The sequence below is a fragment of the Oncorhynchus keta genome, chromosome 14 (assembly GCF_023373465.1).
Source record: "Oncorhynchus keta strain PuntledgeMale-10-30-2019 chromosome 14, Oket_V2, whole genome shotgun sequence".
Taxonomy (NCBI): domain Eukaryota; kingdom Metazoa; phylum Chordata; class Actinopteri; order Salmoniformes; family Salmonidae; genus Oncorhynchus; species Oncorhynchus keta.
In genome coordinates, this window is record NC_068434.1 from 15,835,485 (window position 1) to 15,863,190 (window position 27,706).

General features: G+C 48.6%; 1 protein-coding gene across 1 annotated transcript in view; it reads right to left on the reverse strand.

Moving 5' to 3' along the window:
* Positions 1 to 990: 990 nt before the first annotated feature.
* LOC127907221 (cotranscriptional regulator FAM172A homolog) overlaps positions 991 to 27,706 on the reverse strand; it is a 396,526-nt gene continuing 369,810 nt past the window's right edge. The window contains exon 10 of the mRNA XM_052461201.1: positions 991 to 1,588. Within this exon, the coding sequence (XP_052317161.1) occupies positions 1,428 to 1,588 (161 nt within the window). The 3' untranslated portion in view covers positions 991 to 1,427. The remainder of the gene's footprint in view (positions 1,589 to 27,706) is intronic.

Here is a 27,706-nt window from a genome sequence, read left to right on the forward strand (position 1 = left end):
GTACAGTAAAACATGTCATTTTTACAAATAAAAAATCATAGACAATCACTCTTTCACCTTTCACCAATCACCTTATTTGGTCTGATGCAAAAAGTTATTAGAGCGCATTAAAATCCAGCTAAACACTGAGGGAAAGTAAGATAAAAAAAAACAAGCAAAAGAAAACCGAACCCCAATAGTATATCAGCTGTCATAAACAGTGCAGTGCGACCTTCCAAAGTAAGGTATAAACAGGACCACACTTGACAGAAAATGTGTCTTTATAAAAAGTGTGTGTGTTTGGGGAAGGTAAGGGTAAAGGAAGGAGACATAAAAACAAACATTTGCTTTACATTAAAATTATAATGTTAATGGAGCATGTTTACAACTGTTAAAACCATTGTTTGTGGTGAGGGTGTGTGTTTGGTTGAGGTGAAGGAGGAGGGTTGGGTTGAGGTGAAGGAGGGGGTTGGGTTGAGGGTGTGTGTTTGAGGGTGGGGGTTGGGGTTGTGTTGAGGTGAAGGAGGGGGTTGGGTTGAGGTGAAGAGGGGTTGGGTTGAGGTGAAGGAGGGGGTTGGGTTGAGGGTGGAGGGGTTGGGTTGAGGTGAAGGAGGGGGTGGGTTAAGGATGGGGGATTGAGGTTGGGGGTTGGGTTGAGGTGAAGGAGGGGGTTGTGTTGAGGGTTGGGTTGAGGTGAGGGAGGGGTTTGGGTTGAGGGTGGGTGGGGTTAGGTTGAGGTGAAGGGGGGTTGGGTTGAGGGTTTGTGTTGGGTTGAGGGTGGGGGTTGGGTTGAGGTGAAGGAGGAGGTTGTGTTGAGGGTTGGGTTGGGTTGAGGGTGGGGGTTGGGTTGAGGTGAAGGAGTGGGTTGTGTTGAGGGTTGGGTTGAGGTGAGGGAGGGGGTTTGGGTTGAGGGTGGGGGGTTGGGTTGAAGTGAGAGAGGGAGGGGGGTTGGGTTGAGGGAGGGAGATATTCTAAGTGTATGAGTGGTGTTTATTGAGGAGGACTGTGAGACCCGTGGGTCAGGCAGGTTTTAGGACCTCGGGGAGTGGGGGACAGGGCTGCTGGGGCATTAGCTCATTCAGGGTGATGTCAGGACAGTTGGAGGTGCATCACGGCGCACTGTGCACAGCGCCTGTCAGCCTTAATCTGAGCCACTGCCGCTGCTCTGTGGCCCAGACCACAGCCAAGCGCCACAGCCCATGGTAAGCGCAAACACTCAGCCCATATTGCTTTGACAGTTGCACTCATCTAGAAATAATGCAAAGCGCTATTGCGATGTATACACCACCACCGCCAACCCGCACTCTGCCAGTAAAACAATGCATCTGCGACCCGGGAGATGGGCTCAGCTGGAAGGGAAAGATCACACAAAGATGAGGGAGGAAGGAAGGAGGGTAAATAGAGAGGATTTGACCCTCCCCCCGTGTTTCCCTCCTGTTGGTGTAGTTCTAGTCGTCGTGGTTATGTTCATGTTTGGTCCTGTGGGAGCTGCGTGTGGTGACCGTGTTGGAGGACTCCTCGTACTCATTCCCAGTCTGTAGAGCCTTGCTGAAGAACTGGAAGATGGAGTTTAAACTCCTCCATGATGTCAGCTCGTGTCGCTCTGTACCTACTCAATACATAGGCACAAAGAGACGGGTTTAACACTCCGTACCATGTGAAACAAAAGAGGGAGGATAGTCACATAAAGCATAATATACACTACAGCACACACACTTAACAGGCTAGAGAGAAATAATTTTGTAAATAGAGAACGTAAATCCCCTCTAAACCTGGATACTGTAGCTAAGCGTGTATCCACTGCAAGCAACAAGCTTATTGGACATTACATCCATTTTAACTTCTGACCCAGCAGTCCAACAGGATAGTCTTAATATTTGATCCAACTTGATTCATGATAGTGCACACCACATACTCTCCCGTGTCTGTCTCTTAATGTAATGCAAGTTATGCACAATGGATGCACTAAGCAAAACCAGTGGACCGTTATTCATTCATTGTCGGGGTTGCTTGAAAGAGGCAGTGGTGAGAAGGCACTAAGGCAGCCAGCGTATCAGGTGATCTGAGGGGGGGCTCGGTTTCCCCTCTCCAGGTGAGCCAGTTCCCATGTTGGGGTCACGGGGAGCCTGAAATCTGGTACACACGCCTCAGGTTCCTCTCGGCTCTCCGAGGTCAGGGGTTCGCTGTTTCGCTGCGAAAGCTGCTACACAACACCTCTGTTATTGCAGCTGCTCCACCGCCAGCTCCTCAACAACCAATCACAACCAGTGAGTGGCTTATTTCTAGGACTGGGAATTGCCAGGGACCTCACAATATGATATCTCAATACTTAGTTCCTGATACGATATGTATTGTGATTCTCACAATTTGACAAGTATTTAGATTGGATACCGTCATTTTTTTACGGTTCGATGTTCCAAACATATTGCTCAATATATGTTGGCTGCAGAGGGGCAAGATAGCATGAGAAATTATGAACATTGCTCACTATTTAAAAAAGATGGACAACACGATATGAAGGAAAAATAGTTGCGTTTTTATGCAAGCACAGCTGATTAGCGCAAAACTAATATTTCGATATATTGTCAAAAACAATATCCCAATATGTAACTATCGATTTTTCTCCCTACCACTACTTATTTCCCTACTAGCAGGTGGCTAGGCTGCTTAGAAACATACTGTAATGTGTTGTGAAGCAGTACCCAGACACCATCTTCGAGAAACCGGTATAGAGTGTGATACAATGGTGTTATACTCTATTATAGGACAGATACACAGTTTGGGGTTTGTGAGCACATAGTAGGGAGAGACAGGTTGATGCTTAGGGACTGCTTGTAGGTTTATGCATTTGGGGGTATACACTGAGTGGACAAAACATTAAGAACACCTGCTCTTTCCATGACAGATTGACCAGGTGAAAGATATGATCCCTTATTGTCACTTGTTAAATCCACTCCAATCAGTGTAGATGAAGGGGAGGAGACAGGTTAAAGAAGGATTTTGCCTTGAGACAATTGATACATGGATTGTGTATGTGCGCCATTCAGAGCGTGAATGGGCAAGACCAACAATGTGATTGCCTTTGAAAGGGGTATGGAATGCTTTCAACACCTTGTAGAGTCCATGCCCGACGAAATGAGGCTGGGGGTACAACTCAATATTAGGAAGGTGTTCTTAATATTTTGTCCAGTCAGTGAATATCCAGACATCATAGCAGTGTTATTCCTCTGTATTAGCCATCTAATAGACTCCCAGATCAGCAGGCTTATGTACCTGTTTCCAATACAGCTTCATAAGATCAGTTCATGGGGCCCTTGCTACTTTGGGTCAGGATACCAGTTCAGTGAGCCCTCTCCTCCTCTTCTCATCCTGTTCTCTCCTCTCCTCCCTTCTACATGCACCAGGCCAGAGGGATACAATTAAAAATAACCTTTAAGGTCTCCTCCAAAGAGGGTCCTCTGATGGCCGCTATATTTACCCCATGTTTATTAGATTGACCACCTGGCTGGCTGTGATAATGGAGATGGAGGGGTGAGGGCCCAGGCTGTTCTGGGCTGGGCTGGTCTCGTCTGGTTTGTTCTGGGCTGGGCGGTCACTGTACATGGTTTACCAGACTAGTCTATGATCACTGCCTCAGGACAGATTGACTAGCCTAGCAAACAGTGAGTCAACAACCCCCAGACCCACAGTGTGTTACCTGTGTAGGGCTTAACACAACAACACACTCCCCTGGAAAACAAAGTCAGCCATGCTCGCACCTCACATCTATCATTTATATCCAATTTGAAGCACAGGAATCTCTCCTCTTCTTTTTTTTCCGTCTCATCGCTCCTTAACAAGTTGTTTTTTCTTTCTTTCTTCAGGAGCGATCGATTCCAAGGCTCTCCTTTCTTCACCTCAAACCGGCACTGAACTCCGGAGTGCCGCAAGCTGCTATGCCAGATCCCAGTGCCGGGTTCAGCGGGAAAGCGTCTCCGTGCCGATATGCTGATGAGCCAGGCCACTCCGGTGACTCCCGTTTGAGCTCCGCCCACTGTACTCCTTCTTTAATAGGCAGTGTGTGGACGCTAATGGATTGTTGACAGTTGTGTGTTCTGAACGCTGTTTTAGAGAAGGACCCTCACCAGCCTACTGGTTTCTCTCAGAGCTAACCTGACCACCGAACTTTCAGCTTGCTGGCTTCTCTCAGAGCTACCCTGACCTTCGAACTTCCAGCTTGCTGGCTTCTCTCAGAGCTAACCTGACCACCGAACTTCCAGCCTACTGGCTTCTCTCAGAGCTCACCTGACCGCCAGACTTCCATCTTGCTGGCTTCTCTCAGAGCTAACCTGACCACCGGACTTCCAGCCTACTGGTTTCTCTCAGAGCTAACCTGACCACCGGACATCCAGTCTACTGGGTTCTCTCAGAGCTAACCTGACCGCCAGACTTCCATCTTGCTGGCTTCTCTCAGAGCTAACCTGACCACCGGACTTCCAGCCTACTGGTTTCTCTCAGAGCTAACCTGACCACCGGACATCCAGCCTATTGGGTTCTCTCAGAGCTAACCTGACCGCCAGACTTCCAGCCTACTGGTTTCTCTCAGAGCTAACCTGACCACCAGACTTCCAGCCTACTGGTTTCTCTCAGAGCTAACCTGACCACCGAACTTCCAGCCTACTGGCTTCTCTCAGAGCTCACCCGACTGCCAGACTTCCATCTTGCTGGCTTCTCTCAGAGCTAACCTGACCACCGGACTTCCAGCCTACTGGTTTCTCTCAGAGCTAAGCTGACCACCGGACATCCAGCCTACTGGGTTCTCTCAGAGCTAACCTGACCACCGGACATCCAGCCTACTGGTTTCTCTCAGAGCTAACCTGACCACCGGACATCCAGCCTACTGGGTTCTCTCAGAGCTAACCTGACCGCCAGACTTCCAGCCTACTGGTTTCTCTCAGAGCTAACCTGACCGCCAGACTTCCAGGCTACTGGTTTCTCTCAGAGCTAACCTGACCGCCGGACTTCCAGCCTACTGGTTTCTCTCAGAGCTAACAGACTTCCAGCCTACTGGTTTCTCTCAGTGCTAACCTGACCACCAGACTTCCAGCCTACTGGTTTCTCTCAGAGCTAACCTGACTGCCAGACTTCCAGCCTACTGGTTTCTCTCAGAGCTAACCTGACCGGCGCCGACAGAGATGGCCGCCTCGCTTCGCGTTCCTAGGAAACTATGCAGTTTTTTGTTTTTTTACGTGTTATTTCTTACATTAGTACCCCAGGTCATCTTAGGTTTCATTACATACAGTCGAGAAGAACTACTGAATATAAGATCAGCGTCAACTCACCATCAGTACGACCAAGAATATGTTTTCCGTGACGCGGATCCCGTGTTCTGCCTTACAAACAGGTCAACGGAATTGATTCCATGCAGCGACCCCAAAAAACGACTTCGTAAAAGAGGGAAACGTAGCGGTCTTCTGGTCAGACTCCGGACACGGGCACATCGTGCACCACTCACATTTACATTACATTTAAGTCATTTAGCAGACGCTCTTATCCAGAGCGACTTACAAATTGGTGCATACACCTTATGACAACCAGTGGAACAGCCACTTGCATCTAAATCTTGTTGGGGGAGAAGGGGGGTGAGAAGGATTACTTACCCTTACTTACCCTATCCTAGGTATTCCTTGAAGAGGTGGGGTTTCAGGTGTCTCCGGAAGGTGGTGATTGACTCCGCTGTCCTGGCGTCGTGAGGGAGTTTGTTCCACCATTGGGGGCCAGAGCAGCGAACAGTTTTGACTGGGCTGAGCGGGAACTGTACTTCCTCAGTGGTAGGGAGGCGAGCAGGCCAGAGGTGGATGAACGCAGTGCCCTTGTTTGGGTGTAGGGCCTGATCAGAGCCTGGAGGTACTGAGGTGCCGTTCCCCTCACAGCTCCGTAGGCGAGCACCATGGTCTTGTAGCGGATGCGAGCTTCAACTGGAAGCCAGTGGAGAGAGCGGAGGAGCGGGGTGACGTGAGAGAACTTGGGAAGGTTGAACACCAGACGGGCTGCGGCGTTCTGGATGAGTTGTAGGGGTTTAATGGCACAGGCAGGGAGCCCAGCCAACAGCGAGTTGCAGTAATCAAGACGGGAGATGACAAGTGCCTGGATTAGGACCTGCGCCGCTTCCTGTGTGAGGCAGGGTCGTACTCTGCGGATGTTGTAGAGCATGAACCTACAGGAACGGGACACCGCCTTGATGTTAGTTGAGAACGTCAGGGTGTTGTCCAGGATCACGCCAAGGTTCTTAGCGCTCTGGGAGGAGGACACAATGGAGTTGTCAACCGTGATGGCGAGATCATGGAACGGGCAGTCCTTCCCCGGGAGGAAGAGGAGCTCCGTCTTGCTGAGGTTCAGCTTGAGGTGGTGATCCGTCATCCACACTGATATGTCTGCCAGACATGCAGAGATGCGATTCGCCACCTGGTCATCAGAAGGGGGAAAGGAGAAGATTAATTGTGTGTCGTCTGCATAGCAATGATAGGAGAGACCATGTGAGGTTATGACAGAGCCAAGTGACTTGGTGTATAGCGAGAATAAGAGAGGGCCTAGAACAGAGCCCTGGGGGACACCAGTGGTGAGAGCGCGTGGTGAGGAGACAGATTCTCGCCACGCCACCTGGTAGGAGCGACCTGTCAGGTAGGACGCAATCCAAGCGTGGGCCGCGCCGGAGATGCCCAACTCGGAGAGGGTGGAGAGGAGGGTCTGATGGTTCACAGTATCGAAGGCAGCCGATAGGTCTAGAAGGATGAGAGCAGAGGAGAGAGAGTTAGCTTTAGCAGTGCGGAGCGCCTCCGTGATACAGAGAAGAGCAGTCTCAGTTGAATGACTAGTCTTGAAACCTGACTGATTTGGATCAAGAAGGTCATTCTGAGAGAGATAGCGGTAGAGCTGGCCAAGGACGGCACGCTCAAGAGTTTTGGAGAGAAAAGAGAGAAGGGATACTGGTCTGTAGTTGTTGACATCGGAGGGATCGAGTGTAGGTTTTTTCAGAAGGGGTGCAACTCTCGCTCTCTTGAAGACGGGAGGGACGTAGCCAGCGGTCAGGGATGAGTTGATGAGCGAGGTAAGGTAAGGGAGAAGGTCTCCGGAAATGGTCTGGAGAAGAGAGGAGGGGATAGGGTCAAGCGGGCAGGTTGTTGGGCGGCCGGCCGTCACAAGACGCGAGATTTCATCTGGAGAGAGAGGGGAGAAAGAGGTCAGAGCATAGGGTAGGGCAGTGTGAGCAGAACCAGCGGTGTCGTTTGACTTAGCAAACGAGGATCGGATGTCATCGACCTTCTTTTCAAAATGGTTGACGAAGTCATCTGCAGAGAGGGAGGAGGGAGGGGGGGGAGGATTCAGGAGGGAGGAGAAGGTGGCAAAGAGCTTCCTAGGGTTAGAGGCAGATGCTTGGAATTTAGAATGGTAGAAAGTGGCTTTAGCAGCAGAGACAGAGGAGGAAAATGTAGAGAGGAGGGAGTGAAAGGATGCCAGGTCCGCAGGGAGGCGAGTTTTCCTCCATTTCCGCTCGGCTGCCCGGAGCCCTGTTCTGTGAGCTCGCAATGAGTCGTCGAGCCACGGAGCGGGAGGGGAGGACCGAGCCGGCCTGGAGGATAGGGGACATAGGGAGTCAAAGGATGCAGTAAGGGAGGAGAGGAGGGTTGAGGAGGCAGAATCAGGAGATAGGTTGGAGAAAGTTTGAGCAGAGGGAAGAGAAGATAGGATGGAAGAGGAGAGAGTAGCGGGGGAGAGAGAGCGAAGATTGGGACGGCGCGATACCATCCGAGTAGGGGCAGTGTGGGAAGTGTTGGATGAGAGCGAGAGGGAAAAGGATACAAGGTAGTGGTCGGAGACTTGGAGGGGAGTTGCAATGAGGTTAGTGGAAGAACAGCATCTAGTAAAGATGAGGTCAAGCGTATTGCCTGCCTTGTGAGTAGGGGGAGGGTGAGAGGGTGAGGTCAAAAGAGGAGAGGAGTGGAAAGAAGGAGGCAGAGAGGAATGAGTCAAAGGTAGACGTGGGGAGGTTAAAGTCGCCCAGAACTGTGAGAGGTGAGCCGTCCTCAGGAAAGGAGCTTATCAAGGCATCAAGCTCATTGATGAACTCTCCGAGGGAACCTGGAGGGCGATAAATGATAAGGATGTTAAGCTTGAAAGGGCTGGTAACTGTGACAGCATGGAATTCAAAGGAGGCAATAGACAGATGGGTAAGGGGAGAAAGAGAGAAAGACCACTTGGGAGAGATGAGGATCCCGGTGCCACCACCCCGCTGACCAGAAGCTCTCGGGGTGTGCGAGAACACGTGGGCGGACGAGGAGAGAGCAGTAGGAGTAGCAGTGTTATCTGTGGTGATCCATGTTTCCGTCAGTGCCAAGAAGTCAAGGGACTGGAGGGAGGCATAGGCTGAGATGAACTCTGCCTTGTTGGCCGCAGATTGGCAGTTCCAGAGGCTACCAGAGACCTGGAACTCCACGTGGGTCGTACGCGCTGGGACCACCAGGTTAGGGTGGTCGCGGCCACGCGGTGTGGAGCGTTTGTATGGTCTGTGCAGAGAGGAGAGAACAGGGATAGACAGACACATAGTTGACAGGCTACAGAAAAGGCTACGCTAATGCAAGGAAATTGGAATGACAAGCGGACTACACGTCTCGAATGTTCAGAAAGTTAAGCTTACGTAGCAAGAATCTTATTGACTAAAATGATTAAAATGATACAGTACTGCTAAAGTAGGCTAGCTGGCAGTAGCTGCGTTGTTGACACTACACTAATCAAGTCGTTCCGTTGAGTGTAATAATTCTACAGTGCTGCTATTCGGGGCTAGCTGGCTAGCTAGCAGTGTTGTTTACGTTACGTTGAGTTAAAAGAACGACAATAGCTGGCTAGCTAACCTAGGGAATCGGTCTAGACTACACAATTATCTTTGAAACAAAGACGGCTATGCAGCTAGCCACGATCAAACAAATCAAACCGCTGCACTGCAATGAAACGAAAATGTGAAACCACCTGACCGGGTTGTTGAATTCAAAACAGCAGACGTTGGCTAGCTGTTAGCAGTTAGCTGTTGGCTAGCTAGCAGAGTCTCCTACGTTAAGGACGACAAATAGCTGGCTAGCGAACCTCAGTGAATTAAGATAATCACTCCAAGGCTACACACACTAAACTACACAATTATCTTGGAAACAAAGACAGCTATGTAGCTAGTTAACACTGAACTAATCAAGTCGTACAGTTGAGTGAATAGCACTACAGTGATGCTAATCTGTGTGCGTTAGCTAGCTCCTGGGCGAATAGCAGTGAAGGCTACGTTAGGGCGACGAAATACGATAATTATGCAATTATCTCTGATACAAGGACGGCTATGTAGCTAGCTAAGAAGAATTGCTAAGATTAGACAAATCAACCGTTGTACTATAATGAAATGTAATGAAAAAGTTATAAAAAGTTATACAACCTGCAGAGCGAAGTGCGAATGCGACCGCTCGCTCCAACCGGAACCGTTCTTCTAATAGGTCCACAGACGATGCAATCTCACTCCCTAGCATTCTTCTTGCCAATGTCCAGTCTCTTGATAACAAGGTTGATGAAATCCGAGCAAGGGTAGCATTCCAGAGGGACATCAGAGACTGTAACGTTCTCTGCTTCACGGAAACATGGCTCACTGGAGAGACGCAATCCGGGGCGGTGCAGCCAACGGGTTTCTCCACGCATCGCGCCGACAGAAACAAACATCTTTCTGGTAAGAACAGTGGCGGGGGCATATGCCTCATGACTAACGAGACATGGTGTGATGAAAGAAACATACAGGAACTCAAATCCTTCTGTTCACCTGATTTAGAATTCCTCACAATCAAATGTAGACCGCATTATCTACCAAGAGAATTCTCTTCGATTATAATCACAGCCGTATATATCCCCCCCCAAGCAGACACATCGATGGCTCTGAACAAATGAACAAACTTTATTTAACTCTTTGCAAACTGGAAACCATTTATGCGGAGGCTGCATTCATTGTAGCTGGGGATTTTAACAAAGCTAATCTGAAAACAAGACTCCCTAAATTTTATCAGCATATCGATTGCGCAACCAGGGGTGGTAAAACCTTGGATCATTGTTACTCTAACTTCCGCAACGCATATAAGGCCCTGCCCCGCCCCCCTTTCGGAAAAGCTGACCACGACTCCATTTTGTTGATCCCTGCCTACAGACAGAAACTTCAACAAGAGGCTCCCACGCTGAGGTCTGTCTAACGCTGGTCCGACCAAGCTGACTCCACACTCCAAGACTGCTTCCATCACGTGGACTGGGACATGTTTCGTATTGCGTCAGATAAAAATATTGACGATTACGCTGATTCGGTGTGTGAGTTCATTAGAACGTGCGTTGAAGATGTCGTTCCCATAGCAACGATAAAAACATTCCCTAACCACAAACCGTGGATTGATGGCATCATTCGCGTGAAACTGAAAGCGCAAACCACTGCTTTTAATCAGGGCAAGGTGTCTGGTAACATGACCGAATACAAACAGTGCAGCTATTCCCTCCGCAAGGCTATTAAACAAGCTAAGCGTCAGTACAGAGACAAAGTAGAATCTCAATTCAACGGCTCAGACACAAGAGGCATGTGGCAGGGTCTACAGTCAATCACGGACTACAAGAAGAAACCCAGCCCAGGCACGGACCAGGATGTCTTGCTCCCAGGCAGACTAAATAACTTTTTTGCCCGCTTTGAGGACAATACAGTGCCACTGACACGGCCTGCAACGAAAACATGCGGTCTCTCCTTCACTGCAGCCGAGGTGAGTAAGACATTTAAACGTGTTAACCCTCGCAAGGCTGCAGGCCCAGACGGCATCCCCAGCCGCGCCCTCAGAGCATGCGCAGACCAGCTGGCCGGTGTGTTTACGGACATATTCAATCAATCCCTATACCAGTCTGCTGTTCCCACATGCTTCAAGAGGGCCACCATTGTTCCTGTTCCCAAGAAAGCTAAGGTAACTGAGCTAAATGACTACCGCCCTATAGCACTCACTTCCGTCATCATGAAGTGCTTTGAGAGACTAGTCAAGGGCCATATCACCTCCACCCTACCTGACACCCTAGACCCACTCCAATTTGCTTACCGCCCAAATAGGTCCACAGACGATGCAATCTCAACCACACTGCACACTGCCCTAACCCACCTGGATAAGAGGAATACCTATGTGAGAATGCTGTTCATCGACTACAGCTCGGCATTCAACACCATAGTACCCTCCAAGCTCGTCATCAAGCTCGAGACCCTGGGTCTCGACCCTGCCCTGTGCAACTGGGTACTGGACTTCCTGACGGGCCGCCCCCAGGTGGTGAGGGTAGGCAACAACATCTCCTCCCCGCTGATCCTCAACACGGGGGCCCCACAAGGGTGCGTTCTGAGCCCTCTCCTGTACTCCCTGTTCACCCACGACTGCGTGGCCACGCACGCCTCCAACTCAATCATCAAGTTTGCGGACGACACAACAGTGGTAGGCTTGATTACCAACAACGACGAGACGGCCTACAGGGACGAGGTGAGGGCCCACAGAGTGTGGTGTCAGGAAAATAACCTCACACTCAACGTCAACAAAACTAAGGAGATGATTGTGGACTTCAGGAAACAGCAGAGGGAACACCCCCCTATCCACATCGATGGAACAGTAGTGGAGAGGGTAGCAAGTTTTAAGTTCCTCGGCATACACATCACAGACAAACTGAATTGGTCCACTCACACTGACAGCGTCGTGAAGAAGGCGCAGCAGCGCCTCTTCAACCTCAGGAGGCTGAAGAAATTCGGCTTGTCACCAAAAGCACTCACAAACTTCTACAGATGCACAATCGAGAGCATCCTGGTGGGCTGTATACGGCAACTGCCGTTGCCTGGTACGGCAACTGCTCCGCCCTCAACCGTAAGGCTCTCCAGAGGGTAGTGAGGTCTGCACAACGCATCACCGGGGGCAAACTACCTGCCCTCCAGGACACCTACACCACCCGATGTTACAGGAAGGCCATAAAGATCATCAAGGACATCAACCACCCGAGCCACTGCCTGTTCACCCCGCTATCATCCAGAAGGCGAGGTCAGTACAGGTGCATCAAACCTGGGACCGAGAGACTGAAAAACAGCTTCTATCTCAAGGCCATCAGACTGTTAAACAGCCACCACTAACATTGAGTGGCTGCTGCCAACACACTGACATTGACACTGACCCACCTCCAGCCACTTTAATAATGGGAATTGATGGGAAATGATGTAAATATATCACTAGCCACTTTAAACAATGCTACCTTATATAATGTTACTTACCCTACATTATTCATCTCATATGTATACGTATATACTGTACTCTATATCATCGACTGCATCCTTATGTAATACATGTATCACTAGCCACTTTAACTATGCCACTTTGTTTACTTTGTCTACATACTCATCTCATATGTATATACTGTACTCGATACCATCTACTGTATGCTGCCCTGTACCATCACTCATTCATATATCCTTATGTACATATTATTTATCCCCTTACACTGTGTATAAGACAGTAGTTTTGGAATTGTTAGTTAGATTACTTGTTGGTTATCACTGCATTGTCGGAACTAGAAGCACAAGCATTTCGCTACACTTGCATTAACATCTGCTAACCATGTGTATGTGACAAATAAAATTTGATTTGATTTGATTTGGACCACCAGACTTCCAGCTCGCTGGCTTCTCTCAGAGCTAACCTGACCGCCAGACTGCCAGCCTACTGGTTTCTCTAAGAGCTAACCTGACCGCCAGACTGCCAGCCTACTGGTTTCTCTCAGAGCTAACCTGACCGCCAGACTGCCAGCCTACTGGCTTCTCTCAGAGCTAACCTGACCACCAGACTGCCAGCCTACTGGTTTCTCTCAGAGCTAACCTGACCACCAGACTGCCAGCCTACTGGTTTCTCTCAGAGCTAACCTGACCACCAGACTGCCAGCCTACTGGTTTCTCTCAGAGCTAACCTGACCGCCAGACTGCCAGCCTACTGGCTTCTCTCAGAGCTAACCTGACCGCCAGACTGCCAGCCTACTGGTTTCTCTCAGAGCTAACCTGACCGCCAGACTGCCAGCCTACTGGTTTCTCTCAGAGCTAACCTGACCACCAGACTTCCAGCCTACTGATTTCTCTCAGAGCTATCCTGACCACCAGACTTCAGGCTACTGGCTTCTCTCAGAGCTAACCTGACCGCCAGACTTCCAGCCAACTGGTTTCTCCCAGAGCTAACCTGACCACCAGACTTCCAGCCTACTGATTTCTCTCAGAGCTATCCTGACCACCAGACTTCAGGCTACTGGCTTCTCTCAGAGCTAACCTGACCGCCAGACGTCCAGCCTACTGGTTTCTCTCAGAGCTAACCTGACCACCAGACTTCCAGCTCGCTGGCTTCTCTCAGAGCTAACCTGACCGCCAGACTTCCATTCTACTGGTTTCTTTCAGAGCTAACCTGACCACCAGACTTCCAGCCTACTGATTTCTCTCAGAGCTATCCTGACCACCAGACTTCAGGCTACTGGCTTCTCTCAGAGCTAACCTGACCGCCAGACTTCCAGCCTACTGGTTTCTCTCAGAGCTAACCTGACCACCAGACTTCCAGCTCGCTGGCTTCTCTCAGAGCTAACCTGACCGCCGGACTTCCAGCCTACTGGTTTCTCTCAGAGCTAACCCGACCACCAGACTTCCAGCCTACTGATTTCTCTCAGAGCTATCCTGACCACCAGACTTCAGGCTACTGGCTTCTCTCAGAGCTAACCTGACCGCAAGACTTCCAGCCTACTGGTTTCTCTCAGAGCTAACCCGACCACCAGACTTCCAGCCTACTGATTTCTCTCAGAGCTATCCTGACCACCAGACTTCAGGCTACTGGCTTCTCTCAGAGCTAACCTGACCGCAAGACTTCCAGCCTACTGGTTTCTCTCAGAGCTAACCTGACCACCAGACTTCCAGCTCGCTGGCTTCTCTCAGAGCTAACCTGACCGCAAGACTTCCAGCCTACTGGTTTCTCTCAGAGCTAACCTGACCACCAGACTTCCAGCTCGCTGGCTTCTCTCAGAGCTAACCTGACCACCAGACTTCCAGCCTACTGATTTCTCTCTGAGCTATCCTGACCACCAGACTTAAGGCTACTGGCTTCTCTCAGAGCTAACCTGACCGCCAGACTTCCAGCTTACTGGTTTCTCTCAGAGCTAACCTGACCGCCAGACTTCAGGCTACTGGCTTCTCTCAGAGCTAACCTGACCGCCAGACGTCCAGCCTACTGGTTTCTCTCAGAGCTATCCTGACCACCAGACTTCAGGCTACTGGCTTCTCTCAGAGCTAACCTGACCGCCAGACTTCCAGCCTACTGGTTTCTCTCAGAGCGAACCTGACCACCAGACTTCCAGCTCGCTGGCTTCTCTCAGAGCTAACCTGACCGCCAGACTTCCAGCCTACTGGTTTCTCTCAGAGCTAACCTGACCACCAGACTTCCAGCACGCTGGCTTCTCTCAGAGCTATCCTGACCACCAGACGTCCAGCCTACTGATTTCTCTCAGAGCTATCCTGACCACCAGACTTCAGGCTACTGGCTTCTCTCAGAGCTAACCTGACCACCAGACGTCCAACCTACTGGTTTCTCTCAGAGCTAACCTGACCACCAGACTTCCAGCTCGCTGGCTTCTCTCAGAGCTAACCTGACCGCCAGACTTCCAGCCTACTGGTTTCTCTCAGAGCTAACCTGACCACCAGACTTCCAGCCTACTGATTTCTCTCAGAGCTATCCTGACCACCAGACTTCAGGCTACTGGCTTCTCTCAGAGCTAACTTGACCGCCAGACTTCCAGGCTACTGGTTTCTCTCAGAGCTAACCTGACCACCAGACTTCCAGCTCGCTGGCTTCTCTCAGAGCTAACCTGACCGCCAGACTTCCAGCCTACTGGTTTCTCTCAGAGCTAACCTGACCACCAGACTTCCAGCACACTGGCTTCTCTCAGAGCTAACATGACAGCCAAACTTCCAGCCTACTGGTTTCTCTCAGAGCTAACCTGACCGCCAGACATCCAGCCTACTGGTTTCTCACAGAGCTAACCTGACCACCAGACTTCCAGCTCGCTGGCTTCTCCCAGAGCTAACATGACAGCCAAACTTCCAGCCTACTGGTTTCTCTCAGAGCTAACCTGACCGCCAGACTTCCAGCCTACTGGTTTCTCCCAGAGCTAACATGACAGCCAAACTTCCAGCCTACTGGTTTCTCTCAGAGCTAACCTGAACACCAGACTTCCAGCTCGCTGGCTTCTCTCAGAGCTAACCTGACCGCCAGACTCGCAGGGTGAGCAGAGGGAGAGAAGACAGTTTGTTCACTCATGCTACAAATCAAAGTAATATCCTTAAAATATGTAGGGATGGATTAAATGCCATGGTGCTGTGTGGAAAGTGAATTCTGTCCTATAAACAATCTGAGTGGATTGAGCTTCACCCTTCCTCCCCCAGTCTCTCCTATAAACAGTCTGAGTGGATTGAGCTTCACCCTTCCTCCCCCAGTCTCTCCTATAAACAGTCTGAGTGGATTGGGCTTCACCCTTCCTCCCCCAGTCTCTCCTATAAACAGTCTGAGTGGATCAGGATACACCCTTCCTCCCCCAGTCTCTCCTATAAACAGTCTGAGTGGATTGGGATACACCCTTCCTCCCCAATCTCTCCTATAAACAGTCTGAGTGGATTGGGATACACCCTTCCTCCCCCAGTCTCTCCTATAAACAGTCTGAGTGGATTGGGATACACCCTTCCTCCCCCAGTCTCTCCTATAAACAGTCTGAGTGGATTGGGATACACCCTTCCTCCCCCAGTCTCTCCTATAAACAGTCTGAGTGGATCAGGATTCACCCTTCCTCCCCCAGTCTCTCCTATAAACAGTCTGAGTTGATCAGGATACACCCTTCCTCCCCTCGTCTCTCCTATAAACAGTCTGAGTGGATTGGGATACACCCTTCCTCCCCCAGTATCTCCTATAAACAGTCTGAGTGGATTGGGATACACCCTTCCTCCCGTCGTCTCTCCTATAAACAGTCTGAGTGGATTGGGATACACCCTTCCTCCCCAGTCTCTCCTATAAACAGTCTGAGTGGATCAGGATTCACCCTCCCTCCCCCAGTCTCTCCTATAAAGAGTCTGAGTGGATTGGGATACACCCTTCCTCCCCAGTCTCTCCTATAAACAGTCTGAGTGGATCAGGATTCACCCTCCCTCCCCCAGTCTCTCCTATAAAGAGTCTGAGTGGATTGGGATACACCCTTCCTCCCCAGTCTCTCCTATAAACAGTCTGAGTGGATCAGGATTCACCCTTCCTCCCCCAGTCTCTCCTATAAACAGTCTGAGTGGATCGGGATACACCCTTCCTCCCCTCGTCTCTCCTATAAACAGTCTGAGTGGATTGAGCTTCACCCTTCCTCCCCAGTCTCTCCTATAAACAGTCTGAGTTGATCAGGATACACCCTTCCTCCCCCAGTCTCTCCTATAAACACTCTGAGTGGATCAGGATACACCCTTCCTCCCCCAGTCTCTCCTATAAACAGTCTGAGTGGATCGGGATACACCCTTCCTCCCCCAGTCTCTTATGTAAAAGTTGGGGAATTAAAAGAAATATTTTTCATGAGCCAATGATGAGCCAGTGATCAGGTCATGGTGTCACTGTGATAATGTATGCAAATTAAAATGTGTCTCGAAGACTCACTTTTGTATACTTCTTGAGATGTGCTGTTTTTAACGCTTGAATATGATACCTTAACATATTATATATTCTCTTCACCTAAATACAGTAAACACATAATGAGATAAAACATATATTTCTGGACTATTGTTATAACGCGTAATGTGTATGCTTATTTTATGAATCATTATCTCAGGTAGGAATTAATTGTATACAATTAGAGATATAACTTTAATGTCATCTGTTTCCTGCCAATAAAGCAACCATCATAATGTGTACCTGAATCAAACACCTGTGTACACCACATCTTTTTTCAATTAAAAGTTATGTAAGATTCAGGGGTCACCCTCCTCTCCAATTTCCACAAATCAAGGAATGGACCCCATAACCCATCTGTAAAACCTCTCTATTGGTTAACCTGTGTTCCTTCACCCCTCCAAGCCTCTCTATTGGTTAACCTGTGTTCCCTCACCTCTCCAAGCCTCTCTATTGGTTAACCTGTGTTCCCTCACCTCTCCAAGCCCCTCTATTGGTTAACCTGTGTTCCTTCACCCCTCCAAGCCTCTCTATTGGTTAACCTGTGTTCCTTCACCCCTCCAAGCCTCTCTATTGGTTAACCTGTGTTCCCTCACCTCTCCAAGCCTCTCTATTGGTTAACCTGTGTTCCTTCACCCCTCCAAGCCTCTCTATTGGTTAACCTGTGTTCCCTCACCTCTCCAAGCCTCTCTATTGGTTAACCTGTGTTCCTTCACCCCTCCAAGCCTCTCTATTGGTTAACCTGTGTTCCCTCACCTCTCCAAGCCTCTCTATTGGTTAACCTGTGTTCCTTCACCCCTCCAAGCCTCTCTATTGGTTAACCTGTGTTCCTTCACCTCTCCAAGCCTCTCTATTTGTTACCCTGTGTTCCTTCACCCCTCCAAGCCTCTCTATTGGTTAACCTGTGTTCCCTCACCCCTCCAAGCATCTCCATTGGTTAACCTGTGTTTTCTCACCTCTCCAAACCTCTCTATTGGTTAACCTGTGTTTTCTCACCCATCTAAGCATATTTATTGGTTAACCTGTGTTCCCTCATCCCTTCAAGCACCTCTATTGGTTAACCTGTGTTTTCTCGCCCCTCCAAGTCTCTCTATTGGTTGTTCTATGATCTCCTCTCTGATGATGGACAGTGACAGACAGCGCCAACAGATGCAGTCTATTTGATCCTAGATGCTTAGCCTCCCCTGTCACAGCCACTGGATCAGTGGTGTGGGATGAGGTAAGAGAACGAAAGGTGTTTGAGGGAATAATGAACTGCTCTGTAGCTGTGGACCATGCGTTCTTCCCTTCAGTAGTCGCTGAATGCTCTATGCTGTCACAAGTGGTCATGTAGTGTGATAGTTCAAAACAAACGGTAGTTGATTGAAGAGCCAAAGTAACACCTCGAGTGACAATAAGAGAGAAAGACTGAATCAAAGAAACAAGCTGGTTATAATTAGTTTTCATATGTGGTATTTTATTTAAAGCCGCATCACTTAATTGCTTGTGTACTAATGGCCTATTTTTTTCATCAAACTTTCTTTTCATAATTCCTAATTATATTGATACATTGATGTGAGCATGAAGGGCCATATACAGTGCATTCGGAAATTATTCAGACCCCTTCACTCATTCCACATTTTGTTAAGTTAAAAGCTACACACAATTCCCCACAATGAACAAGCAAAAACAGGTTTAAGAAAATAAAAAACAGAAACACCTTATTTACAGAAGTATTCAGACCCGTTGCCATGAGACTCGAAATTGAGCTCAGGTGCATCCTGTTTCCATTGATCATCCTTGAGATGTTTCTACAACTTGATTGGAGAACACTTGTGGTAAATTCAATTGATTGGACATGATTTGGAAAGGCAAATACCGCTCTATATAAGATCCACAGTTGACAGTGCATGTCAGAGCAAAAACCAAGCCATATGAGGTCGAAGGAATTGTCCGTAGAGCTCCGAGACAGGATTGTGTTGAGACACAGATCTGGGGAAGGGTACCAAAACATTTCTCAGCATTGAAGGTCCCCAAGAACACAGTGGCCTCCATCATTCCTAAATGGAAGAAGTTTGGAACCACCAGGACTCTTCCAAGAGCTGGCTGCCCGGCCAAACAGAGCAATCGGGGGAGAAGGGCCTTGGTCAGGGAGGTGACTAAGAACCTGATGGTCACTCTGACAGAGCTCCAGAGTTCTTCTGTGGAGATGGGAGAACCTTCCAGAAGGACAACCATCTCTGCAGCACTCCACCAATCAGGCCTTTATGGCAGAGTGGCCAGACAAAAGGCACCTAAAGGACTCTCAGATCATGAGAAACAAGATTCTCTGGTCTGATGAAACCAAGATTGAACGTTTGGCCTGAACGCCAAGCGCCACGTCTGGAGAAAACCTGGCACCGCCCAAAACCTGGCCAATACCATCCCTACAGGGACAGGCAGGGACTGGGAGACTAGTCAGGATCGAAAACACAGCCAAGCACACAGCCAAGACAACGCAGGAGTGGCTTTGGGACAAGTCTCTGAATGTCCTTGAGTGGCCTAGCCAGGGCCTGGACTTGAACCCGATCGAACATCTCTGGAGAGACCTGAAAATAGCTGTGCAGCGACACTCCTCATCCAACCTGACAGAGCTTGAGAGGATCGGCAGAGAATGGGATAAACTGTAGCATCATACCCAAAAAGACTTGATGCTGTAATCGCTGCCAAATGTGCTTGAACAAAGTACTGAGTGAAGGGCCTGAATCAAATCAAATCAAATCCAATTTTATTTGTCACATACACATGGTTAGCAGATGTTAATGCGAGTGTAGCGAAATGCTTGTGCTTCTAGTTCCGACAATGCAGTAATAACCAACAAGTAATCTAACTAACAATTCCAAAACTACTGTCTTATACACAGTGTAAGGGGATAAAGAATATGTACATAAGGATATATGAATGAGTGATGGTACAGAGCAGCATAGGCAAGATACAGTAGATGGTATCAAGTACAGTATATACATATGAGATGAGTGGCATAGTTAAAGTGGCTAGTGATACATGTATTACATAAGGATGCAGTCGATGATATAGAGTACAGTATATACGTATGCATATGAGATGAATAATGTAGGGTAAGTAACATTATATTAGGTAGCATTGTTTAAAGTGGTTAGTGATATATTTACACCATTTCCCATCAATTCCCATTATTAAAGTGGCTGGAGTTGAGTCAGTGTCAGTGTGTTGGCAGCAGCCACTCAATGTTAGTGGTGGCTGTTTAACAGTCTGATGGCCTTGAGATAGAAGCTGTTTTTACTTACATATATGTGACATTTCAGTTAAAATAAAACATTACTAAAACATGTTTTTGCTTTGTCATCACGGGGTATTGTTTGTAAATTAATGAAGAAAAAAATCAAATGTAATTCATTTTATAATAAGGCTGTGTGTAACGTAACAGAATGTGGAAAAAGTGAAGGGGTCTGAATACTTTTGGAATGCACTGTACCTTTGCTGAATTTATTACAGAAATACATAGCTATTATTATAATAATACTTTGGTGGGTGCTGAAATTTGTCCTCTTCCACACATGTACAAATGTGTATTATATTCAGTCTAGTCTGTGAGGCACATCTAATGTTTTCCATAATTTTGGAACAAATTCATTTAATGTTGTACATTTAAAAAGCTTAATAATTTCCCTAGACGTGACATTTAAATCGACAGGAACTTTACAAAACAAGATATTATCCTGAAAACCAGGATAATAAAATATCAAACTCTCATTTAATATTCTGCAAGTACAGGGACTATAAGCACCCGTTTTATCATGTTAAATTGTTTCTGTTAAAAACGATTAAACACAAATTGAGTGTGCGTATAGTATTTTTGTTGTCTTTTCAAAGGTAATCGAAGCTCATTCTGTCCCGTTTGGATGTTGAAGTGATGGGTGGTTGTGCTGTGACAATATCTGACCGTGTTTGTAGAAACTATCCATTGCATAGATCAGAGGTGGGGAATAGCTTTCTGTGTCCTGCTTGTTAGACGATCGAATGTCCGCTCCTGATGGGGGCTCTTATTAGTTTATCTCCCGTGTGGGGTGTATGGGGCCGCGCGGGGTGTGTGGCCCCGTGTGGGGCCGTTCGGGTGAGTGGGGCTGCTGAGGGCACCCCGGCCATTTTGTTTGCCTGTCAGATGGCCCGGATGTGTCATTGCATTGGGAAGGGGTCAAGAGAGGTCATAGCAGGTGTCAGGGTCACTCAGCGCACCTGCACAACTTTGTCCCCACTCACAGAGCACGGAAACAAGGCTACGGTCTAACTGATTGATTTCAATCTAAATGTAGTCCTTTTTCCTGTTCCCTTCACCATCCGATGAACTCCTTCCAATCATAACGATTACACTGAAGTCTGATTGAATCATGATATTAGTGGTTCCCTGTGACCCCACTGTATTTCGTTTTACTTCAATCAAATCAATAGATGAATCCCACTAACTTCCCCTCAAACAAAAAATACGCACGCACGCACGCACGCACGCACGCACGCACGCACGCACGCACGCACGCACGCACGCACACACACACACACACACACACACACACACACACACACACACACACACACACACACACACACACACACACACACACACAGAAATTACCAAAACACCGTATTTCGTATTTCGTCGCCCTAACGTAGCCTTCACTGCTATTCGCCCAGGAGCTAGCAACGCTAGCTAACGCACACAGATTAGCATCACTGTAGTGCTATTCACTCAACTGTACGACTTGATTAGTTCAGTGTTAGCTAGCTACATAGCTGTCTTTGTTTCCAAGATAATTGTGTAGTTTAGTGTGTGTAGCCTTGGAGTGATTATCTTAATTCACTGAGGTTCGCTAGCCAGCTATTTGTCGTCCTTAACGTAGGAGACTCTGCTAGCTAGCCAACAGCTAACAGCTAACAGCTAGCCAACGTCACCACACGTTTACTGATTCGAATTCAATCACCGGTCAGGGAGTATCACATTTTTCATTTCATTACAGTACAACGGTTTGATTTGTTTGATCGTAGCTAGCTACATAGCTAGCTACATAGCCGTCTTTGTTTCAAAGATAATTGTGTAGTCTAGACCGATTTCCTAGGTTAGCTAGCCAGCTATTGTCGTTCTTTTAACTCAACGTAACGTAAACAACACTGCTAGCTAGCCAGCTAGCCCCGAACAGCAGCACTGTAGAAATTATTACACTCAACGGAACGACTTGATTAGTGTAGTGTCAACAACGCAGCTACTGCCAGCTAGCCTACTTTAGCAGTACTGTATCATTTTAATCATTTTAGTCAATAGATTCTTGCTACGTAAGCTTAACTTTCTGAACATTCGAGACGTGTAGTCCGCTTGTCATTCCAATTTCCTTGCATTAGCGTAGCCTTTTCTGTAGCCTGTCAACTATGTGTCTGTCTATCCCTGTTCTCTCCTCTCTGCACAGACCATACAAACGCTCCACACCGCGTGGCCGCGACCACCCTAACCTGGTGGTCCCAGCGCGTACGACCCACGTGGAGTTCCAGGTCTCTGGTAGCCTCTGGAACTGCCAATCTGCGGCCAACAAGGCAGAGTTCATCTCAGCCTATGCCTCCCTCCAGTCCCTTGACTTCTTGGCACTGACGGAAACATGGATCACCACAGATAACACTGCTACTCCTACTGCTCTCTCCTCGTCCGCCCACGTGTTCTCGCACACCCCGAGAGCTTCTGGTCAGCGGGGTGGTGGCACCGGGATCCTCATCTCTCCCAAGTGGTCTTTCTCTCTTTCTCCCCTTACCCATCTGTCTATTGCCTCCTTTGAATTCCATGCTGTCACAGTTACCAGCCCTTTCAAGCTTAACATCCTTATCATTTATCGCCCTCCAGGTTCCCTCGGAGAGTTCATCAATGAGCTTGATGCCTTGATAAGCTCCTTTCCTGAGGACGGCTCACCTCTCACAGTTCTGGGCGACTTTAACCTCCCCACGTCTACCTTTGACTCATTCCTCTCTGCCTCCTTCTTTCCACTCCTCTCCTCTTTTGACCTCACCCTCTCACCTTCCCCCTACTCACAAGGCAGGCAATACGCTTGACCTCATCTTTACTAGATGCTGTTCTTCCACTAACCTCATTGCAACTCCCCTCCAAGTCTCCGACCACTACCTTGTATCCTTTTCCCTCTCGCTCTCATCCAACACTTCCCACACTGCCCCTACTCGGATGGTATCGCGCCGTCCCAACCTTCGCTCTCTCTCCCCGCTACTCTCTCCTCTTCCATCCTATCTTCTCTTCCCTCTGCTCAAACTTTCTCCAACCTATCTCCTGATTCTGCCTCCTCAACCCTCCTCTCCTCCCTTACTGCATCCTTTGACTCCCTATGTCCCCTATCCTCCAGGCCGGCTCGATCCTCCCCTCCCGCTCCGTGGCTCGACGACTCATTGCGAGCTCACAGAACAGGGCTCCGGGCAGCCGAGCGGAAATGGAGGAAAACTCGCCTCCCTGCGGACCTGGCATCCTTTCACTCCCTCCTCTCTACATTTTCCTCCTCTGTCTCTGCTGCTAAAGCCACTTTCTACCACTCTAAATTCCAAGCATCTGCCTCTAACCCTAGGAAGCTCTTTGCCACCTTCTCCTCCCTCCTGAATCCCCCCTCCCTCCTCCCTCTCTGCAGATGACTTCGTCAACCATTTTGAAAAGAAGGTCGATGACATCCGATCCTCGTTTGCTAAGTCAAACGACACTGCTGGTTCTGCCCACACTGCCCTACCCTATGCTCTGACCTCTTTCTCCCTCTCTCTCCAGATGAAATCTCGCGTCTTGTGACGGCCGGCCGCCCAACAACCTGCCCGCTTGACCCTATCCCCTCCTCTCTTCTCCAGACCATTTCCGGAGACCTTCTCCCTTACCTCACCTCGCTCATCAACTCATCCCTGACCGCTGGCTACGTCCCTCCCGTCTTCAAGAGAGCGAGAGTTGCACCCCTTCTGAAAAAACCTACACTCGATCCCTCCGATGTCAACAACTACAGACCAGTATCCCTTCTCTCTTTTCTCTCCAAAACTCTTGAGCGTGCCGTCCTTGGCCAGCTCTACCGCTATCTCTCTCAGAATGACCTTCTTGATCCAAATCAGTCAGGTTTCAAGACTAGTCATTCAACTGAGACTGCTCTTCTCTGTATCACGGAGGCGCTCCGCACTGCTAAAGCTAACTCTCTCTCCTCTGCTCTCATCCTTCTAGACCTATCGGCTGCCTTCGATACTGTGAACCATCAGATCCTCCTCTCCACCCTCTCCGAGTTGGGCATCTCCGGCGCGGCCCACGCTTGGATTGCGTCCTACCTGACAGGTCGCTCCTACCAGGTGGCGTGGCGAGAATCTGTCTCCTCACCACGCGCTCTCACCACTGGTGTCCCCCAGGGCTCTGTTCTAGGCCCTCTCTTATTCTCGCTATACACCAAGTCACTTGGCTCTGTCATAACCTCACATGGTCTCTCCTATCATTGCTATGCAGACGACACACAATTAATCTTCTCCTTTCCCCCTTCTGATGACCAGGTGGCGAATCGCATCTCTGCATGTCTGGCAGACATATCAGTGTGGATGACGGATCACCACCTCAAGCTGAACCTCAGCAAGACGGAGCTCCTCTTCCTCCCGGGGAAGGACTGCCCGTTCCATGATCTCGCCATCACGGTTGACAACTCCATTGTGTCCTCCTCCCAGAGCGCTAAGAACCTTGGCGTGATCCTGGACAACACCCTGACGTTCTCAACTAACATCAAGGCGGTGTCCCGTTCCTGTAGGTTCATGCTCTACAACATCCGCAGAGTACGACCCTGCCTCACACAGGAAGCGGCGCAGGTCCTAATCCAGGCACTTGTCATCTCCCGTCTTGATTACTGCAACTCGCTGTTGGCTGGGCTCCCTGCCTGTGCCATTAAACCCCTACAACTCATCCAGAACGCCGCAGCCCGTCTGGTGTTCAACCTTCCCAAGTTCTCTCACGTCACCCCGCTCCTCCGCTCTCTCCACTGGCTTCCAGTTGAAGCTCGCATCCGCTACAAGACCATGGTGCTCGCCTACGGAGCTGTGAGGGGAACGGCACCTCAGTACCTCCAGGCTCTGATCAGGCCCTACACCCAAACAAGGACACTGCGTTCATCCACCTCTGGCCTGCTCGCCTCCCTACCACTGAGGAAGTACAGTTCCCGCTCAGCCCAGTCAAAACTGTTCGCTGCTCTGGCCCCCAATGGTGGAACAAACTCCCTCACGACGCCAGGACAGCGGAGTCAATCACCACCTTCCGGAGACACCTGAAACCCCACCTCTTCAAGGAATACCTAGGATAGGGTAAGTAAGGGTAAGTAATCCTTCTCACCCCCCCCAACAAGATTTAGATGCAAGTGGCTGTTCCACTGGTTGTCATAAGGTGTATGCACCAATTTGTAAGTCGCTCTGGATAAGAGCGTCTGCTAAATGACTTAAATGTAAATGTAAATGATTTCATCAAAACAGCATTACCACTGCCATTTTAATGCAATGGTTGCTGATAAGTGGGGTCTGTTAGTATTTCCTGTCTATCATACTGCTTTTAATTGTTTCTTTATCATTATTATTATTATTATTGTCTTTGCTTTTGGAGAAAACAAGGAAAAACTCATCACACATCCGGAGATGAGGAACCAGAATGGATAGTGTGGGGGATGCTGATGGGACTGGATAAAAGAGAGAGGTTGAGAAAGAGAGAGAGAGAGATATTTTCACATTAACTTGTTCAAATCGTCTCTTCGTTTGTGCTCATACTATTCAAACCATCACACAGTGGAACCTGGGAGACCAGAGCCACCAAATAATGGATGACACAACACACACTCCTACTCTCTCTCCCCCACCCTGCTCGGAGACGGAGTGCTTTTTTATTTTAAAGTGAATGACTGGCCTTGGCCACTTTAAAGGACGCTGCTTTGATAGACTTGGAGCAGAGTATTTACAAGATAACCCGAGCCCAAGGGCAGCACGCTATTGGATACGAGTGTCTGATTCTCCAGTGTCCACTTCAGTCAAATCGAAGCCCAAACATGTGCCCACCCCAACAACACCTCTCAATGTCAAGCGGCTTCTCTCTCCAGGGTCGCTGTGTGCATCAGAGACAAGGGCCCCCACTCTAGAAGGCCTTCAGAAACATGGCCCTCAACTCCTCTACACAATGCACTGTTTCAATAAATATCTGTATTAGTCAGACATTCTCTGGTTCTCATCTAAAGGCTGAGGGGTCTATTTGTCCTCCATTCACTTTCCCTTCTGTTCAAGTTGAAGAAGGCTATTGAGAAAAAACATATATTTCACAGCCTTAATCAAATCTGAGTATGGATACAGGTAATATGCTTTAGATTTTATTAATGAATTCATACATTTACAACAACATTCTATGGTCTATTGGTGGTACGATGTAAGTAGGGTTTAAGTCCTGCTTAAAACTCTTTCTTGAGGCAGATCTGTCCATGACACTTCTCTATGTTCAATACAGGACATTCTAATTGGGAACCCACCAATGAGGCTTCAATAAAAAACGACACTATCAAACAAATCACAACACATGCTCAAGCAAAACTTCAAGCAAGCATCTCTCTCACTTTCTTCTTCAGTGAGCCACTCTCAGCCTTCACTCTCAGTATCTAATCATAGAATCATTTATCAATAAATCAAATCAACGTTTATTTGTCACGTGCGCCGAATACAATCGGTGTAGACCTTACAGTGAAATGCTTACTAACCAATGGTGAGGGAAAAAAGGTATGTGTGTGTGTGTGTGTGTGTGTGTGTGTGTGTGTGTGTGTGTGTGTGTAGGTAAGTAAAGAAATAAAACAACAGTAAAAAGACATTTGAAAAAAGAGTAGCAAGGCTCTATACAGACACCTGTTAGTCAGGCTTATTGAGGTAGTATGTACATGTAGATATGATTAAAGTAACTATGCATATATGATGAACAGAGAGTAGCAGTAGCGTAAAAGAGGGGATGGGGGGTAGCGGGACACAATACAGATACAGTCCGGTTAGCCAATGTGCAGGAGCACTGGTTGGTCGGCCCAATTTAGGTAGTATGTACATGAATGTATAATTAAAGTGACTATGCATATAAGATAAACAGAGAGTAGCAGCAGCGTAAAAGAGGGGTTGGGAGGGGCACACAATGCAAATTGTCTGGGTAACCATTTGGTTACCTGTTCAGTAGTCTTTTGGTTTGGGGGTAAAAACTGTTGAAAAGTATTTTTGTCCTAGACTTGGCACTCTGGTACCGCTTGCCATGTGGTAGTAGAGAGAACAGTCTATGACTGGGGTGGCTGGGGTCTTTGACAATTTTTATGGACTTCCTCTGACACCGCCTGGTGTAGAGGTCCTGGATGGCAGGCAGCTTTGCCCCAGTGATGTACTGGGCCGTACACACTACCCTCTGAAGTGCCTTGCGGTTGGAGGCCGAGCAATTGCCGTACAAGGCAGTGATGCAACCGGTCAGGATGCTCTTGATGTTGCAGCTATAGAACCTTTTGAGGATCTCAGGACACATGCCAAATCTTTATAGTTTCCTGAGGGGGAATAGGCTTTGTCGTGCCCTCTTCACGACTGTCTTGGTGTGTTTGGACCAATCTAGTTTGTTTTTGATGTGGACACCAAGGAATTTGAAGCTCTCAACCTGCTCCACTACAGCCCCGTCGATGAGAATGGGGATGTGCTCGGTGCTCCTTTTCCTGTAGTCCACAATCATCTCCTTAGTCTTGGTTACGTTGAGGGATAGGGTGTGATTCTGGCACCACCCAGCCAGGTCTCTGACCTCCTCCCTATAGGCTGTCTCGTCGTTGATCAGGCCTACCACTGTTGTGTCGTCAGCAAATTTAATGATGGTGTTGGAGTCGTGCCCGGCCATGTAGTCGTGGGTGAAGAGGGAGAATAGGAGGGGACTGAGCACGCACCCCAGG